Source organism: Gopherus evgoodei, chromosome 1, assembly GCF_007399415.2.
Source record: "Gopherus evgoodei ecotype Sinaloan lineage chromosome 1, rGopEvg1_v1.p, whole genome shotgun sequence".
Classification (NCBI taxonomy): Eukaryota; Metazoa; Chordata; order Testudines; family Testudinidae; genus Gopherus; species Gopherus evgoodei.
Window position 1 is genome coordinate 94,849,171 of NC_044322.1, and position 20,657 is coordinate 94,869,827.

Here is a 20,657-nt window from a genome sequence, read left to right on the forward strand (position 1 = left end):
TGCTGGCATCCTAATGCCCCCTCTGAAGACAGCCAGGATATACTATTAGTCTATTCTATGGAGGGACTAAACATACCCTGGGTTAGGGCTGCTACCACTTCACAGACCTCAGGCAGGAATGTGATGACATCCTTGGTTCCTGAATTTACTAAAATACTGTAGCTTGTTTTCTAAAAATTTTGCCCTTGTAAAAGTGTTCCTATTCCTTCCTTCATTACATAGGGGAAAGGCAGCCTCTGATCTGCAATCTGAGGACTGATCAACCTTGGGGTTTTTTGGTCTTGGATTTCAGTTGTGGCCACCCCACTTTTCTTCCTATGGAGTTAGTGAGCAAATGCGGTTCTACCCCCGCCCCATATCTTGTTTTGATTGTCATGTTCTAGCACCCCTCATCAGTTGATGAGCTGGAACTGGAATCTGGTGAGGGGGACCCATACCTTCTAGATTTTCATTCTTCCTTTTTTAGCCTCTGTGTGGGTATGTAAAATCACTGTTAAGTCACTGGTGGGATAGGTGTGCTCTTTTGTGCTCCTTGGGATAGAGACAGCCTTTGCAAAGAAAAAATCATGCTCTGGATCCTCTTCCAAGAGAAGAAATGCCTAGGGTATCCCTCTAAAATTCCCTGTCCTTATCTTGAGGGGAAAGGAAGGTAGAAGGGATGCCTGCCCCTTCCCTAATGAGAAGTGTCCTATTTAAAGACTTGTGGCAGGACTCTTCTGGGTTGGACTAATCCTGGTTGGAGGGGGGTTGCATTTGATAGATTTACTTCTGGAACAGGCATAGGGTGCCTGGACTCCTCCTCCTGTGAGCCAATCAGGTTATTCCTTCCTTTCTGTGTTCTCTCTCTAACTGCGGAATATATTGTGGCTTAATGGGAGGCAGACCTTCTCAAACTAGTGCAACTCAGAGCCTCTCCCCTTGGCAGAGCAAAGGTCCATAAACTGTGTACAGGCATGGCCAAGCTCTCCTGAGCTGCTAAACAGAACTGCCTCATTAGATCAACACTGCTTGGTCTCTGGTTGGTGTCTTCTGGGCAGTTCTGCCATGAAGAGGAGAGGTAGAGGGACCTGTCAGGGAAGCACTACACTGGAAGACCCAGAAGGCAAAGACCTCCATGGTCTGAAGCGAAGAAGTAGTGCAAGAGAATGAAAAGACCAGGAAATAAGTTTGTTCCTACCCAAAGGCCCCAAAGGAAATCGAAAGGTTAAGGCAACAAAAGTGAGAGAGCGCTGAACCACTGAGTTTTAGCCCAATGCCACAAACTGATCTTCAAGTCAACAAAAGCAAGAGGGACATGATTTTGCCCCAGAATTCTCTACTAACAGCCCTGAATGCTGCTGATATTTAAGCAGAGATGGCACAGTCTGAGAACCATGGACTGGAGAAAATGTTAGGATGTCAGTAATTCTTGGTGTCATACACAAGGTAATCCAAGCCAAAAAAACCATCATAATGCTGTTGAGGATTGTGAAATATCTGATTTGTTACCAGAGAGTCTTAAATCTACAATTTCTTTTTTAAAAAGCATAAACATTTGTTTATATCATATGATTTTTTTTTTAAAAGACATCACATATCTTAAAGGTTAAATCCTCCCTTAATGAAGACCCCATGTAACCCTACCAGTGTTCATGGACCTGCATGAGGGTAAAGAAAATTTGGGTAGAATTTGGACCTAAATATTTTATGATGATGTGTTAATTTTTAAACCATTCCTAGAGTATTATGAAGGTATTGATGATGGCAGAATGTGGTACAATAAATGTAAAAAGATAATGTGTTTGTTTTCTTTTTATTTTCTTGTAACCTGCCAAGTACTTGAAAGTATTTGTTGCATCAGAAAACAAATAAAAACCTGTTGAATTAGCAAAGGGGTTTAATAGAATGGTTGAGGAAACATTTTTCTTTAAAAAAACACCACTGCAAGTAATTTGTTTAACAATACACATTTTAATAAGTTATTTGAGATGTTTTGAATGTATTGTTAAGATAAATTTACATTTCAATCTATTTTTATAGGTTGGCAAAATAAGAAATTGAATTTTTAAAATGTTCATAACTATTATAAGTTGTCCTAAAAGCAAACATGTATTGCAACAAGCAGATAAGGATAATTTTTAATTATCACTTCTGACACAGATTAGTATTTAAAATAACCTGTTTTATGAGAGGAAGTTAATAAGCTAAACCTGTAAATAACTGTTGTAAAAATGTTTGCAGTCAGGGTAACAGATAATATTTACAGACAGACACAACCTTCAAACAGCTCCATCCAAGCAAGCAATTAGAAACCTAAGCACATTTTTATTTCTGTGGGTAGATATTTAAATTCACATTTAAGAAAACTTCAGTCTTGTTTCTCACCACTCTCTGGAGAGTGACTCAGTTAGCATGCTACACAATATATTTTACTGAACGTCTACAGCTAGACTACATAGTTTTCCCAGAGAATGCTGAGGATTGCAGCTACAAACTGTTGCTCCATGTTACGTAGCTATTTTTATTACTTATACAAATATTAGTAATATAGTACAAAATGTTTATTATAGTATACCCCCACCCTCCAAAATGATTAAAGTCATTCCTTGGTCTTAGACCTTTGCATATACTTAGTAGAAAACAAACCTCTTTTTATCTGGAAGAGAAACCCTAGCTGCTAAGTTTCAGACACTTAAAACCCCTGGGGATCATGACAAAAACCTTCTACATAACTAGCAAGATAAAAATAACATTTTACTTTATTAAAATAATGTTATGCTCAGGTCAGGAAACTTCTGCATGAATAACACATACAATTAATTATGAGTGCTCAAGGTGTGGAGACAGTATTTGATAAGCAGTTTTCCATCTCTAATGTTATATTTTGTTCACCGGGGATCAGATATCCAAAAGTGGAAATCACCTGAAATACTTGTAGTTAAAGTTCTCAAAACCCTGTAGCCCTTGAATGAACTGATCATCATTCATTTTCAGGAGAAAAGAACATTGTGCACAAACAAAAGAGAAAGAATTTAAGTCTATGTAAAGTCCTCTTTAAATAGAAAAAGGTCACTAACTCCACTGAGTAGCACCACTGTGCATTAATGAAGCCTCCAGTATGCAGAAACAAAAGACGGCCCACATTAGGCTGCAATCCAATTGTATTTCTTTGCTAGTAACAGCATACCTACCTCTTTCTGTTTTTTCTGTCTTGAGAATAGAAGGCAAAGAAAGCCAGGTGACGAAGAGAGGTATTAAAGAGCCATTACTTGTTAGCCTTCTTATTACATTCACAGTTAGTTATTTTTTGAGAGAGAGATAATAGAATATAAACATATAAACCAGTACATTAAATGAGTGCTACCTTGATTTCTTCACCATGGACCAACAAACATTCAGACATCAATATGGTAAAAGGCTTCTGGATCCAACATTATTAAACAAAACAGAATGGAAGCTGGAAATTAACAGTTAAAATGCTACCTACCAAACAAATCCCACCGGTGTTTAGCCAAGTGTTTCCACCCATCACCCAAACAAATAGGATGAGCTACCTGCAAAGCACATGCCTCCTAGTCCATGTGTTCACGAAAGAATAGGGCACTGCAGAGGGAGGACCTTATAGTCATGGCTGCTAGAGCATGTTCCCCACTCCAAGGGGAATTATGGCCAAAGGATAGGTCAGAGTCCCCATGGAATCTGGTGACCTGCATAGGCCCAGCTATCCAAAGGCACGTGGGTCATACAAAACTCTTCTGCTGCAACAATGTCTAGCTTGCTCTTTCAGTCATCTGTAGGGTAAAGGTGTGCGGCTGCTTTGATGCGGAAAAGGGCTACTTCCAGAACCATCACAAGTATTTTTCTTCCAACGTCACTCATCAGGTCTAGGATGGCAGCTTTATGGCTTTGTAGCTGGTAGCATCATCCTCAGCCAGGACCTAACACACGGCTTGTGCCTCTTCTGTTAATAAACTGAAGGCCTAGAACTGCCGTCACAAAACAACATTGGTCACTACTCAGAGGTAGGCATCAGGGTCATCATCCAGTCCAGTCTCGGACAGAGGAGGGCTGGTACTCACTGGCTGCTTAACTGGTGTCCTTGGATTACTGAACATAGGGAACATGACTAGTGGATCACTCCTTGGGCTTGTTTCTCCTTTGTGATTTACAGTAAGAACTGCTGCTGTTGGGCTACAATTTGTTTTGCTGCTGCTGTCCACCATCCAGTTTGTGATCTCCTCCATAACTCCCCCTTTTTATACCCCTTTTGCAGAGGAGGTTCAAAAGAAAACTTCCACGCAATGCCACATGCAGAATGCTCTAGAGGTCAGCAATAAGACTCATCTTTTCGGGGAGAATAGGCAAGATTTTTGGGAGAAGGTTTTCAGCTTTGAAGTTTGATCCCTTCAGTAGTCCAAAGCCAGAACATGGTAATATTTAAGATGCAGTGCAAATAGCACAGGGGTCAGAAACCTTTCAGAAGTAGTGTGCCAAGTCTTCATTTATTCACTCTGATTTAAGGTTTTGCGTGCCAGTAATACATTTTAATGTTTTTAGAAGGTCTCTTTCTATAAGTCTATAATATATAACTAACCTATTGTTGTATGTAAAGTATACAAGGTTTTAAAAATGTTTAAGAAGCTTCATTTAAAATTAAATTAAAATGCAGAGCCCCTCCGGACCGATGGCCAGGATCCAGGCAGTTTGAGTGTCACTGAAAATCAGCTTGCGTGCCGCGTTTGGCAAACGTACCATGGGTTGCCTACCCCTGAAATAGCATCTCTTCAAACTGGGGCATTTTAGCTGGTAGGAAATGTATGGTCAGTTCTGGAAGAAGGAGTCAAGTGACTTAAAAATTAGAAAGGCTCTGTTGTTGGAGAGAGGAGCTGAGGGGCAAACAGATGTTTAGTTGTGAAGTCTTGTTTGGCCATTGATATTGTTTATTATTAATTTTTGTGCTTACACTAAATAATAATATCATACAGATATACCCAGTAAAAAAAGAAAACATTACAAACATTCACGTCAATTAGGTGCCTAAAGCACCAATGCAAAAAAAAAAAGTGCGTTTAATTTTCACGCAGAATTTAATTAGAATACATGAAAAAACAAAACTCACCCTACTGCCAAACAAATCTAACTTTCAGGAGCATGTATGTGTGTGGGAGAGGAGAGCAGAGTTTCTTTCTTTGCTTTTTTTATTTGTAAAAAATAATAAAACCCTACACACACACATTCTCTGCTGCACACTTTCCATGTAGTCCAGCTGAGGGATGAAAGTAAGGGAACCCACTGCAGATCTGTGATTCTCTGCCGAGCTCCTGTCCTGAACAGTCCCCAAGGGATCATATGCCAGTTGGATGTTGCTGGAGTGCAATATATTCCTGCCATGCCCTCTCTGTATCCTTCTCCTGGTGGGGAAGGTGGCTACTGCTTGCACTCCCCTACACTTCTGAGCAGCACAAAGAGGACAGAGCAGAGGAAAGAGTCAGACCCAAAGGGCTGATCCTCTATGTTACGGAAGAGGCAGTCTGTAGGAAAGAATGTGATCTTATTCAAATTCTTTCAAATACATCAGATTACAGAGAAGCACAATCTCAGTTATTGTCTCTTAGAAGCTGTTGAAGACTTAGTCCACAAGAATTGACTGATTTAAATGATCAAGACATTATGCCGTACTTTCAGACTGAATCATTTGGATACTAAATATATAGACTCTTGTTTTCAATTTAGTAGTCCATTGCAGAAATATTATGGAAAACGATAGCCACTCGTATTTTTAGGTTCTAGCAAATATATTTCATTCTCTGTGCTGGCTCTTCAGCAGCAGTTAGCCAGCAAACTTAATTCAAACTGTTTCTACAATTGTGCTGATATTGATATCACTGACGCACACACAAAATAATTGGTTGACATGACAGAAATACATAGATAATGAAGTTGTTAAAAAGCCGTGATTATTTCCGCTCCATTCTAAGGTTACAGTGTGAGAACAGTGAAACTAATATTTACAAAATGGACAAGGATGAAATTCAGGGATCTAGGAGCACTGCAAACATAGAGGAGAAAAAGAAAAAATGATTATAAAAACCATCTTGACAGAATTCTTTGAAATGTTACAGCCCTAAAATGAAAATGCATGTGGAGGACAAAGTCAGCTTCATACCTGAGGTATGATTGAAATTTTCTTCCGCAAGTCATGAAGTCCCAGTTCTGATGTTAAGTACTTATCAATCCAAATTCTTCCTTTGGGTTCAGCCAACCGAAAGAGGGCTGCTATCAAAGAGCTCTTTCCAGCTCCTGTTCGTCCCACAATTCCAACCTGCAAATCCAACCAAGCCAGTATGATTAACCCCAGGCGCTTCCGACATAGTATTTGTAGTACTCTTCCATTAATGTAAACTGAAATTTATTAAAAGGCAAGGCAACAGATAAATTCCTTAAAAATTGTTGTTTTTTCAAAAAGGTAAACTCTAAGAACATCACCACCCTGGGGTCGGATGGCATTTGATGCTTCAAGAATTTTCTAAATCATCTCATTTAAAGGTGAAATGAATGTTTGTCCCTTAATATGAGCTGCTGAGTGCCTAAATCAGAGGCAATGTCGCCAAGTGGATAGAGCACCGGACAGGTTCTTAGAGTCCTGCGTTTCATTTTCAGCTCTGCCATTAGCCTGTTGGATGACCTTGCACTAGTCACATCACCTCCCTGTGCCTCAATTTCTCCATCTGTAAAAAGGGAGCAATGACACTAACACTCCTTTGTAAACAGCAACCAAGAGTCCTGTGGCACCTTATAGACTAACAGGTTGCTGTTTACAGATCCAGACTAACATAGCTACCCCTCTGATACTTGACTCCTTTGTAAAGCACTTTGAGATCTGCCTATGGACATTATTAGTATTAAATAAGCATTACTGACAGCACCTGAGACAATTCTGAGTCAGATTCTGATGACCTTACTTAAGTGGAATAGTATCAAACTCAGAGGTTGGCAACCTTTCAGAAGCGGTGTACCGAGTCTTCATTTATTCACTCTGATTTAAGATTTGCATGCCGGTAATATATTTTAACCTTTTTAGAAGGTCTCTTTCTGTAAGTCTATAATATATAACTAAACTATTGTTGTATGTAAAGTAAATAAGGTTTTAAAATGCTGAAGAAGCTTCATTTAAAATTAAATTAAAATGCAGAACTCCCCGGACCAGTGGCCAGGACCCGGACAGTGTGAGTGCCACTGAAAATCAGCTCCCGTGCTGCCTTTGGCATGTGTGCCATAGGTTACCTACTCCTGATCTAACTCAATGAGAAACCATAATAAAGTAAGTTTTTTGCAAAAAACCTGTCTTCATCAAGAAGCAGGTAAGGATTACTTAGAAAAATGGAATGTACACCCAATCAACTGTGTCACAGTGTACAGCTTGGGATAGCTCTCTCTATAGATCTGCTCTGGCAGAGCCTGTTACAGTAGAACCTCAGTTATGAACACCAGAGTTACAAACTGACCAGTCAACACAACCTCAACTGGAATCAGAAGTACACAATCAGGCAGCAGAGACAAAACAAAAAAAAGCAAATATCGTACAGTACAGTACTGTGTTAAACTACACTACTAAAAACTACTAAAAAACAAAATAAAGGGAAAGTTTAAAAAAAAAGATTTGACAAAGCAAGGAAACTGTTTCTGTGCTTGTTTCATTTAAGTTAAGATGGTTAAAAGCATGATTTTTCTTCTGCATAATAGAAAGCTATATTAAATCAATGTTTAGTTGTAAACTTTTGAAAAAATAACGATAACATTTTCTTCAGATTTACGAACAAGTCAGAGTTACGAACAACCTCCATTCTCAAAGTGTTTGTAACTCTGAGGTTCTATGCACTACATTTACGGAGAGATATTTGCAAACACTGATTTCAGAGATAAGCAAGAAAAATTACCATGGACTGGAGATACTGATTTATGACAAAAGATAAAGGAGTTAAATATGAACAGCAGTGGTTCTCAACCAGGGGTAAGGAGAGGTCTTCCAGGGGGTACATCAACTCATCTAGATAGTTGTCTGGTTTTACAACAGGTTACATGAAAAGCACTAGTGAAGTCAGTACAAATTAAAATTTCATACAGATAATGGCTTGTTTATACTGCTCTATATACACGATACACTGAAATGTAAGTACAATATTTGTATCCCAATTGATTTATTTTATAATTATATGGTAAAAATAAGAAAGTAAGCAATTTTTCAGTAATAGTGTGCTGTGACACTTTCGTATTTTTATGTCTGATTTTGTAACCAAGTTGTTTTTAAGTGAGGTGAAACTTCGGGTACACGCAAGACAAATCAGACTTGCAAAAGGGGTACAGTAGTCTGAAAATGTTGAGAACCACTGATGTACAGTATAGCATGGCTAAGTGATTAAGAAGGCATATGAAAACAGAAGAATATTTGAAAAGTACAAACACCTAACAAAACTGGGCAATTATGTAGTGTGATACACAGAGATACTGAAATGATATTAAGGAAAGGAAAACAAAGTGAGTATCAGGAAAAAATTTGTAACAGAGAAATTAAGATATGGAACAGGCTCCCAAGCAAAGTGGCAGAACCTGCATTTAAAAAAACCAAAACACCCTAGATTAAGCACAAGAAAATATACTGGAAGAAGCAACTTGGAAGACGGACTGGATAACCTAAAAGGTCTTTTCTACCTCTAACTTTTTCGAATTCTATGATTTTATTGAATAACTGATTCACGTAGGTGTGTACAATCACTAAGTACTATGTAAATGCTAATAATTATTTTACTGTTACCTAAAAGACAGCATAGTTTTAGCAAATCTGTTTAAAGGAATGGTATAAAAGGAAAAAAAATAATTGAAATAATGAGAAATATTTTAGAAGAAACTCTACTAAAGCTCCTCTTCCTTCAAAAAGATAAATCAGAAAGAAAAAGCTAAACGGAGAACACACAAAGTGTTTTAAAAAGAAAGTTCAAAAGCATTTCTTTTGAAAACCTTAGTGATATACACTACTGTATTAGCAACATGAAGAAAAACATTATCAAAAATAAAGTAACTCTTAAAATAAAAGTGAAGCTGCTTATATATTGCCACTCTCTCTCTTTCAGGCAGGCATCAAATGAAAGCATTGCATTTTTCAGTGTTTGACCAAAAATACAAATGGATCTCTCTAAATTGACTACATGCTGCGAAAATCAACATGAATTTGAACTGGCTCTCAGTCAACAGAATTTTATTCCCTTTTATAAATCATGTTATTCAAAAGGCACATTATTTTTCCATATACAGATCATAATCAAATCTTTCCTGCAAAACTGAAACCAAGCAGGCAGGCACTTGTGCAGCCCTACTGAAGTCAATGTCTACCTCCATACACAACAGAGTATGTCAGCAGGATTGGGTCCCTGATTACTAAACACATAACTCAGATTTAGGTCATCCAGATAAAGAAAATAATTTAAGTTTAGCAAATGCACGAACCGACACGTGTTAATGTGTTTTTAAACACCACTTACCATCTAGCTTTGACAAAGATAGCTGTGTTGTATTTAAAAGCCACCACTATTTTTGGCCTGGTCTTCTTTTAAAACTTATACCATAAAAACATAAGAACGGCTATACTGGGTCAGACCAATGGACCATCGAGCCCAGTATCCTGTCTTCTGAAAGTGGCCAATGCCAGGTGCTTCAGAGGAATTAACAGAACAGGGCATCCATTCCCTATCATCCACTCCCAGCTTCTGGAAGTCAGAGACTTAGGGACATCCAGAGCATGGGGTTGTGTTCTTGACCATCTTGGATAACAGCCACTGATGGGTCTATCTTCTATGACGGGGTGGAAAAAGTTACTGACACTCTGAGATTCATGTGACAATCTTCAGAAGTTCGAGAGCTAGGTGCACCTGTCAAGGCTCGGGGCATCAGCCCCACAGCAGGGTGGTGGGGCTTGCCTGCTGGGGCTCAGGGAACTTGCCAGGAAGTCAGCCCCATGGGAGACATCTGCCAGAGCTCGGGGCTTCAACCCTGCTCCGCTGAAGGAGCTTGCAGGGATTTCACTTTTGGCGCTGTACCTTTTAATTTCTGTTTAACTAACTTCCTCACTTTTGTGTAGTTCCCCTTTCTGAAATTAAATGCTACAGTGGTGGACTGCTTTGGTGTTTTCCCCACAACATGGATGTTAAAATTTATTATGTTATGGTCAGTATTACCAATCCGTTCACCTATATTCACCTCTTGGACCAGATTCTGTGCTCCACTTAGGACGAAATCAAGAATTGCCTCTCCTCTGGTGGGTTCCAGGACTAGCTGCTCCAAGAAGCTTCCATAGTGTAGACATAGTCTTCATCTACATTAGGTGCTAAATGTTGTTTGAAGCCTTAGAGGGCAGTGACAAAATACTTTGGTCTAGCCTATATTTAAACCTTAAGCCAGGTGGACTGAAAACTCCTGTGCATCGTAGCTATGTCAACCTAACCCCCACTGTAGAGGCAGCCAGGTTGAAAGAAAAATGCTTTCATTGACCTAGCAACCATCGCTCAGGGAGATGGCATTCCTATAGTGACAGAAAAAACCCTTCCATCACTGTCATCTGCGTCTACACTACAGGATTGCAGCAGCATAGCTTTGGTGCCATAGCTGTACCACAGTAACTCCTATAGCAGAGACATGGCCTGAAATGTTAGCAACTTCTAGGTTTTCAAGAAATGCTTCCCTTTTACTAGAATCCAGGGAACAGGGTCAGATACCTGGAAACCTATTATTTTCCACATTATAGTGGTGATGGCCTACTGTCATACCATGTGATGCATGATCAAAACCAGTAGCTTCTAAAAAGGAAACCACTCTCTCTCCAGAGCTGCAAGAGTTTCAAACTGGGCAAACTTACTTCAGGATGACAAACCCACAGCACAATCACTCAAATCAAAAAAGCAACAAGCTTTTAGCCACTGTCTGGGTACTTCTCTTATTTCTGTTCTTTTATTTTATTTCTGTTTCTTGCCATGATATTTAAATCTTCTTATTCACTATTACACTAGAGTGGCTTATTATAACTGCTACAGAGCTGGCCCAAAGGCAAGAAAACTACAGAGAAGATAAACAGCTTTTTTACTACACTTTGTAAACTCCTTGCCCTCAACTCCCACTTATCTTTCTCCATGAAATCATCTTTGTGCAGGATAGAAGGGCTGAATTCTTGTAACATGCTTGTTATTAAAATGATTCACTTGAGGAATGGAAAGGCGGTTGGGGCTGAATGGAAGTGCGTGTTACAAATTAAGCCAGGGCAATGATTGTATATAACTGAGCCAACCTCCCAGGGAAGATTTCTTAATCAAAATACGTATACCTGCATTTGAAATATGGCAAAACATGAATTAACACTGCAGGGCTCTAATTTCATTTGGTCTATGGGGGAAACTTGCCCTATTACACTCTTTCAATTGAGATGGTTTAAATTGGGATGTTGGGGCAAAGGAAGAAGAGTTAAAAGTTTTCAGAGTGAGGGTTTTTATTTCTGTTTCTCTTTTGGCTAACAATCTAATTAATGCTGATAGTTAATTGAATAGGTTGCCAAAAGGCACTGAAGTAAAATCCCCACAATCCTAAAATTATGAAATTGACTTTTTCCCCCCTTAGCTCAGTGGTTTGAACACTGGTCTGCTAAACCCAGGGTTGTGAGTTCAATCCTTGAGGGGGCTATTTAGGGATGCAGGGCCAAAAAAAAAAAAAAAAAGATGACAAAAGAAACTGTCAGGAGCAGTACTTGGTCCTGCTAGTGAAGGCAGGGGGTTGGACTTGATGACCTTTTCAGGTCCCTTCTAGCTCTATGAGATAGGTATATCTCCATATATTTTTCCTCCATCCTGGGACTGTGTGTGTGTGCACACGTGCACCCTCCTTTATTTTGTATTGTCACTGTCCACCTTGTGTGTTGCCTCTCCCTGCCCCTTTTGTGTTTCCTTTAGTGGATCCTCCTTTAGTGTCCCTTTGCACAGCTCTCCTTATCTACCCTCTTTCCCATCCATACTTAGCTTTCTAATAGATTAGTTTCTCAAGACCAGTGCTGATGGAAAAGGTATTAAACCTGTCTCTAAACTTGGGAAAAGGTCACATGCAGTTAGCTAACACAAGTTAGTTAAACTCAATCCATCCTTGACCTTTTTTCCCCTAATGGATACAAACTGTTGGAATCATTAGAGCAGCTTTGTCTTCTCAGTGGCAGAGACAGAAAATGCTCTCAAGCAAAGTGTGATTCTCCCATTTCTTTGTAGTTAATAAGAGTAATGTGTTCATAAGGTGGCTAACAGTTTACCACAGTGGTTCTCAAACTTTTGTACTGGTGACCCCTTTCACACAGCAAGCCTCTGTGTGCAACCCCCCCATATAAATTAAACACACTTTTTTACATATTTAACATCATTATAAATGCTGGAGGCAAAGCGGGGTTTGGGGTGAAGGCTGACAACTCACGACGCGCCATGTAATAACCTCATGACCCCCTGAGAAGTCCCAGCCCCCAGTTTGAGAACCTCTGGTTTAGCATACCCTTAATTATTCATTTCCTTGCTTTTAAATTCTGGGCTTTGTAAAAGATGTCTGGCATGCATATTGTTTTCTCTTAGTGACCTTAGCTGCATTTTGAAATAAAAGCCATCATCGTGCAATCAGATCTGTGCAAGAGGATCCATATGCCTGGGCTGAGTCCCCCTGAAGTTATCAAGCCTCAGCATTGCACAAGGACTCAGATCTGCTCACATGGATCCAATCACAGGACCAAGGTCTGGATTTGTTTTATTATAACTATTTGTATTATGTAGCACCTATAGGCCCGAGCCCTACTAGGATAAGCACTTTACAAACATATAAAAAAGAGAAAGTCCCTGCCCTGAAGAACATATAATCTAAGTGGTGCTTGTTTTTGGAGTTCATGCAATAGGCAATCACGAAGTTCCTAGTTGCCCAAGTTCTTAAGTAGGTTATTTACTCATAACTGTGCATATTACCATAAGAACATAAGAAAGGCCGTACTGGGTCAGACCAAAGGTCCATCTAGCCCAGTATCTATCTACTGACAGTGGCCAACGCCAGGTGCCCCAGAGGGAGTGAAGCTAACAGGCAATGATCAAGTGATCTCTCTCCTGCCATCCATCTCCATCCTCTGATGAACAGAGGCTAGGGGCATCATTCCTTACCCATCCTGGCTAATAGCCATTTATGGACTTAGCCACCATGAATTTATCCAGTTCCCTTTTAAACATTGTTATAGTCCCAGCCTTCACAACCTCCTCAGATAAGGAGTTCCACAAGTTGACTGTGCACTGTGTGAAGAAGAACTTCCTTTTATTTGTTTTAAACCTGCTACCTATTAATTTAATTTGGTGACCCCTAGTTCTTAGACTCATAGACTCATAGGTTAGAAGGGACCAATCTGATCATCTAGTCTGACCTCCTGCACAAGGCAGGCCACAGAACCCCACCCATTCAATTTTATAACACCCCCTATCCCAGGATCGAGTTATTGAAATCTTCAAAATTGGTTTGAAGACCTCAAGCTGCAGAGAAACCTAACTTTTCCTTATCCACTTTCTCCACATCACTCATGATTTTATATACCTCTATCATATCCCTCCTTAGTCTCCTCTTTTCCAAGCTGAAGAGGCCTAGCCTCTTTAATCTTTCCTCATATGGGACCCTCTCCAAACCCCTAATCATTTTAGTTACCCTTTTCTGAACCTTTTCTAGTGCTAGAATATCTTTTTTGAGGTGAGGAGACCACATCTGTACACAGTATTCGAGATGTGGGTGTACCATGGATTTATATAAGGGCAATAATATATTCTCAGTCTTATTCTCTGTCCCCTTTTTAATGATGATTCCTAACATCGTTTGCGCACTGCGTGGACATCTTCAGAGAACTATCCACAATGACGCCAAGATCTTTTTCCTGACTTCTTGTAGCTAAATTAGCCCCCATCATATTGCACGTATAGTTTGGGTTATTTTTTCCAATGTGCATTACTTTACATTTATCCACATTAAATTTCATTTGCCATTTTGTTGCCCAATCACTTAGTTTTGTGAGATCTTTTTGAAGTTCTTCACAATCTGCTTTGGTCTTAACTATCTTGAGTAGTTTAGTATCAACTGCAAACTTTGCCACCTCACTGTTTACCCTTTTCTCCAGATCATTTATGAATAAATTGAATAGGATTGGTCCTAGGACTGACCCTTGGGGAACACCACTAGTTACCCCTCTCCATTCTGAGAATTTACCATTAATTTCTACCCTTTGTCCCCTGTCTTTTAACCAGTTCTCAAGCCATGAAAGGACCTTCCCTTTTATTCCATGACAGCTTAATTTATCTAAGAGCCTTTGGTGAGGGACCTTGTCAAAGGCTTTCTGGAAATCTAAGTATACTATGTCCACTGAATCCCCCTTGTCCACATGTTTGTTGACCCCTTCAAAGAACTCTAATAGATTAGTAAGACACGATTTCCCTTTACAGAAACCATGTTCACTATTGCTCAACAGTTTATGTTTTTCTATGTGTCTGACAATTTTATTCTTAACTATTGTTTCGACTAATTTGCCCGGTACTGACGTTAGACTTACCGGTCTGTAATTGCCGGGATCACCTCTGGAGCCCTTTTTAAATATTGGCATTACATTAGCTAACTTCCAGTCACTGGGTACTGAAGCCGATTTAAAGGACAGGTTACAAACCTCAGTTAATAGTTGAGTTGAGTTCTTTCAGAACTCTTGAGTGAATGCCATCTGGTCCCGGTGACTTGTTAATGTTGAGTTTATCAATTAATTCCAAAACCTCCTCTAGTGACACTTCAATCTGTGACAGTTCCTCAGATTTGTCACCTACAAAAGCCGGCTCAGGTTTGGGAATCTCCCTAACATCCTCAGCCGTGAAGACTGAAGCCAAGAATCCATTTAGTTTCTCCGCTATGACTTTATCGTCTTTAAGCGCTCCTTTTGTATTTCGATCATCATGGGGCCCCATTGGTTGTTTAGCAGGCTTCCTGCTTCTGATGTACTTAAAAAACATTTTGTTATTACCTTTGGAGTTTTTGGCTAGCCGTTCTTCAAACTCCTCTTTGGCTTTTCTTATTACACTCTTGCACTTTAGCTGGCAGTGTTTGTGCTCCTTTCTATTTGCCTCACTAGGATTTGACTTCCACTTTTTAAAGGAAGTCTTTTTATCTCTCACTGCTTCTTTTACATGGTTGTTAAGCCACGGTGGCTCTTTTTTAGTTCTTTTACCGTGTTTCTTAATTTGGGGTACACATTGAAGTTGAGCCTCTATTTGGTGTCTTTAAAAAGGGCCCATGCAACTTGCAGGGATTTCACTTTAGTCACTGTACCTTTTAACTTTTGTTTAACTAACCCCTTCATTTTTGTATAGTTCCCTCTTTTGAAATTAAATGCCACAGTGTTGGGCTGTTGAGGTGTTCCTCCCCCCACAGGGATGTTGAATGCTATTGTATTATGGTCTCTATTTCCAAGCGGTCCTGCTATAGTTACCTCTTGAACCAGCTCCTGCGCTCTACTTAGGATTAAATCTAGAGTTGTCTCTCCCCTTGTGGGTTCCTGTACCAGCTGCTCCAGGAAGCAGTCATTTAAAGTATCGAGAAATTTGATCTCTGCATTTTGTCCTGAAGTGAAATGTTCTCAGTCAATATGGGGATAATTGAAATTCCCCACTATTATTGGGTTCTTAATTTTGATAGCATCTCTAATTTCCCTTAGCATTTCATCATCACTATTACTGTCCTGGTCAGGTGGTTGATAACAGATCCCTAATGTTATATTTTTATTAGAGCATGAAATTTCTATCCATAGCGATTCTATGGAACATGGGGATTTGCTTAAGATTTTTACTTAAGTGAATTACCAAATATTACTGCATAACTTATAGTAAGTAGATATGCTATATCCTTTAGTAAATATGAGTAATATAATTACTTTATTATTATTATTTTTTTAAATACAGGCCTCATTTTCTAAGGATAGTATATTTCAGGGGTGGCCAAAGTTACTGACCCTCTGAGCTGCATACAAGAATCTTCAGAAGTTCAAGAGCCGGGGCACGCTTGCTGGAGCTCAGGGCTTCAGCCTGGCAGTGAGTGGGGGGTCTCAGGGCTTCAGCCCTGCGGGAAGTGCCTGCCAGGGCTCGAGCCCCCTTCCTGCTGGTAGAAGCCACAGGCAATGCATGGGGGGGGGTCACACAGGGTCACATGCCCTGCCCTCTCCCCTCCTCCCCCCGATTTTTGCTAGGGTTATCTGTCCTCCACTCGGTCAGTTCCTGGAGCTGGCAAGCTGGAAGTTGCAGCCATGTGGAGAGGCAGTGGTGAGCAGCAGGGAGAGCTGCTGCTTTTGCTGCCGCCTCTTCCTGCAGAGCTAAAGCAGCAGCCCCCTCCCTGAAGCTCCCAGCTGCTTGCTGCTGCCTCTTCATGCAGAGCTAACACAAGGGAGCTGCAGGAAGGGGCCGCTGAGGGTAAGAGGGGGGTATACCTGGGGGTGTGACTCATACTGTTTAAACTTTTAAACTATGCTCTCCACTCTCAGCAGGCACCAGTCATCTCCGGCAGAAGCCCCGAGCACTACCACCCCGCTGCAGGGCAGAAGCCCTGAGCTTTCCGTCCCAGTCTGATGGGCAGAGAATGGAGGCATGTAGGGGACTCCACAAGCTGCACTTTAACTATAAAAGAGATGCATGCAGCTCACAAGCCACAGTTTGGCCACCCTGGTATATTTTATAGCACTGTACAGAGTTGAGAACAAAACGAAAAAAGACTATAAGGTATTACCTCATTAATGAAAATGTTGTGTATATTTGAAGTAAGCATGCAATGCATACCTTTTCTTTTGATTTAATTAGAACAGACAAGTGCCTCAACACCAAGGGTCCATCTAAGCTGTAAGTAAAGTTAACATTTTCAAAGGCTATCACTCCTTGGCTTGGCCATTCAGCTGGTGGATGTTTGTTGGACTCCCAAGGAGCTTCCTTTTCAAGTTCTGTGTATTCCATTACTCTTTCTACTGAGATCATCTAGAAAAAAGTCACACAAGCAATAAACTCAAACTCTTTTACATTTTGGGTAACATTCCGATTATAAAAAAAGCTACAAAATGACACCAGAAATTTTCTTTCAATCATATGAGAGAGAGAGGCCGAATCATGGTACTGTCCTATTTTTATTAAATAGGAATGCAAGTCTGACCTCCTAATATAGGTCCCGATCCAGCATAACATTTAAGCATGTACTTAATTTTAAAGCATGTTAATTGAGTCAATGTAAGCATTAATTTGAGGTCAATGGGATTACTCACATGCTTAAGTGCTTTGCAGGACTAGAGCCTTATTTTCTACATGATAGGTTGTCTTTCTGCTGGGCATCTATGGGAGTAGTACTAGAGATCAGACTTACATCTGAGCTACAGGAAGATCCAGGACTATTAGTAATATCATTGATAAGTTTATCATTTTTGTGTGTACTGAGCCACCATAATCCCTGGGGTTTCACCAATGAGCTTGTCCCTTGCAGCTCTGGCTAAGGTTATTATGCGCTTGGAATGAATATCTATATTTCAGCAGTAGAGCCAAATCAGTATACTGGTTGCTACAGTACTGGCTAGATAGCTAGCAGAAATTTTTTCATATCCATGGACACACAAATATCAAAGAGGCAGCAAGATTTATTGATAATTGAGATTTGATGGGATTCTAAATGGAAAAGACTAACCCCTCACCAAATTTGAGACATTTGGACTGCCTCTCTTCCTGCAAATATGGAAGGCAGTTCAGTTTTGGCCATGAGATACAGGGTCTTTAAAATTCCATTAACGCAAAGATAACGCTTCAAATGTATTTCATGTCACTTAATAGCAAAGAGATGTGAAAAATACAAAGTTGAGCAAATTAATATTACCAGATTTTCAACTTCAGCACTTTGCCTAACTCCCCACTGGAACATTCCCATGAGCGTGATTGCATAGGACAATGCCAAGCCAACCTGTCCTGCATCTAGAGCTGTAGGGCAAGGAGGAGAAAAATCACTTCTATATAATGACACAAAACTCTACTTAACTCCTTTTTCAAACTAATATGCCACTGAAGTGGTAGAGCCAGACTGGCTCTCGGTCACACTAGTTTAAACAGTAGCTCTGTGGAAAAGGTCTATCTTGTCACATTACTTTTGTAAGCTTTCTAAAACTATATTTGTGTTTGAAAATAAGGTCCTGGTTCTCCATTGCCAGGCACCTTGTCTTGAAAAGGAAAAGGAAAAGGAAAAGGAAAAGGAAAAGGAAAAGGAAAAGGAAAAGGAAAAGGAAAAAAAGAAAAAAAAAAGAAAAAGAAAAAAAGCCCAGAATCATCTAATCTCTTAAGCACAAGTTTGGGGTCATCGCTATTCAGTTAAGCAATTGAGAATCTTTCAATTAATTTCAAAGGGAGTTGGATCAGGCTCCTAAACCTGTGCACGGTGAGCATAAAACACTACTAAAACACATTGCTAGCATTTACACAAACTATGTACTGGTACAAATGGGTGCAAAGCACTGTAAGAGCAGACAAGAAGTTTTTGAAGGGCAAGCTTCTGCTCATCCTACTCGCATAGACAGACTCATTACACTCAACAAGTCAGCTCGTGTGAATAAACTAAACAGGATTTAGCCCTAATATGGGACTCAATTCTCCTCTCACTATAGCCATTTTACATCAGCATAACCCCACTGACTTCACAAAAGCTACTCCTTATACTGATTGGAGAGACGAATCAAACCCAGTGTTTTGATTTGTCTTCAAGGCTAGTAACTTGAAACCTAGCTGGAAATCTCTATAATGCAATGTATATAGATCTCTATATATATTATCTAAAGGAAAAATAAAGGAAACAAAGAACAGCAAATTAGCACCCAAATTTCATGTCCAAGATAATTACTTCCTTTGTATTTTAGAAGGCTATCTAGTTTTAGAACACCTACCGTAATTACATGTTGGGACGATCATATAAAACAACAGCACGAGAATGACAATGAACATAAAACTTCTTATAATGCAATCTCCCTTTCTGGGACTGGCCTCTCCCTGAACCCAAGACATTTGAGCTGCATCCCTGAAAGTTCAGCCTGCTCTGTTTGGCCTAGTCTTCCATAACAATAAGGGAAACAAATGTTGTTGTCCCAAAGACAGCTTTAAAAGCAAGTATTTCAACAGTAGAGGCAAGAATTGTAGAATTGCAAGCTTGCCTGCAATACACGGAGGAGATAATCTGGAGAAAGGATGTTAGGTTCATGGCCAAGCCCTTCAGTCCAGAGAAGTCTGAACTGTCTCCAGTACTTACAGGAATGTCTTGGACTGAGGGACAGACCAGGATCTAGAAAGAAACATTTACTTAATTGCAATCCTTAAACAATTAGAGAAAGTAAACTCCGAAAAAGAATAAAGGTATTGCTATAAATTGTAATTATAGCATTAACATTACGAGCATCTGCACTTACTCTTTGCGAGAAGCAGGGAACCAAAGGCAACCACTATAACAAAGATGGCACAGATGGCATCCAGCCGCACAGCAAACCATCGGGAGGTAGTCAAAAACAGAAACCAAGCCTCTAAAAAGTTTTTTTAAAAGTCATAAGAAGAACAATAAGTTATTGGGAAAAAATCAGTTCTATATTGACTCCCATAAGACAGTAATATAATATCAGCATGGACTAATTCTATAAGCTGCAAAAATATCACTCTCTTGGAGAGAGTTTTCATGTGTTGATGATGATGATGCCCTGTTTTCCTAGCTAGTGCTGGCCAGCTTTCAGGTTTTCACACTGTTTAACACATCTGAGACTAGTATATCAAATAGGAGTTGGAACAGAAATAAAAGATGCTAGGACCTGATTTATAGCCCAGTGAAGTCAACAAAAAGACTAATTGACTTCAATGGACTTTGGATCAGATGCCTAGTATGCTACGTAAAATACCATTGCGATTTTCTTTCATATAATATTTAGATAAAGTATATCCCAATACGCTTCACAGAATTTAGTATTATTGGACAGTGGAAATTATATGATATAAATCACAGAAGAAAGCAGCATAGTCTGTATAACGAAAATTAAAGTATTCAAATTTAGGGCCAATAACAAAAATCAAATAGGCATAAGGTAGAATTCTGTATCACTTTGTAATCTGGGCCTGTTCATATAGCCAAATTCAAAGTTACGTGTCTTGGAAAAAGGAATGCAGGCCATACCAACAGACCGGGGGCCTGTGTTCTGGAAAACAGTGATTCTGAAAAGCAACTTAACATGAGCTTTCAGTGCGATGCTGTGGCACAAAGGCTATGCGCTCCTTGGGTGTATAAGCTGGGCAGTAGTAAGTAGAAACAGGGAGGCAATTTAACTTCTGTGTATAAGGCATTGGCGAGACTGATACTGAATACTATGTACAGCTCAGATGTCCACATTTTCAAAATATACTAAAAAACTGGAAGTGCAGGAAAAAGTCACGAATTATTTGGAGTTCTGAGAAAATGCTTTTCTGCAAGAGACTTAGCGAGGTCAATCTGTTTAGTTTATCAAAAAGAAGATTGAGAAGTGACTTGATTACAGTGTATAAGTACCTGCATGGGGAGAAAATATCATGTAC

General features: G+C 39.7%; 1 protein-coding gene across 2 annotated transcripts in view; it reads right to left on the bottom strand.

The window, feature by feature from the left end:
- ABCC4 (ATP binding cassette subfamily C member 4) overlaps positions 1–20,657 on the bottom strand; it is a 221,236-nt gene that overhangs the window by 40,717 nt on the left and 159,862 nt on the right. For both annotated transcript variants that reach the window (XM_030567487.1, XM_030567495.1), the window contains 4 exons: positions 19,514–19,624; positions 17,944–18,044; positions 16,872–17,063; positions 6,146–6,301 (listed from right to left, as the gene is read on the bottom strand). In XM_030567487.1, coding sequence (XP_030423347.1) covers positions 6,146–6,301; positions 16,872–17,063; positions 17,944–18,044; positions 19,514–19,624 — 560 coding nt within the window. The remainder of the gene's footprint in view (positions 1–6,145; positions 6,302–16,871; positions 17,064–17,943; positions 18,045–19,513; positions 19,625–20,657) is intronic.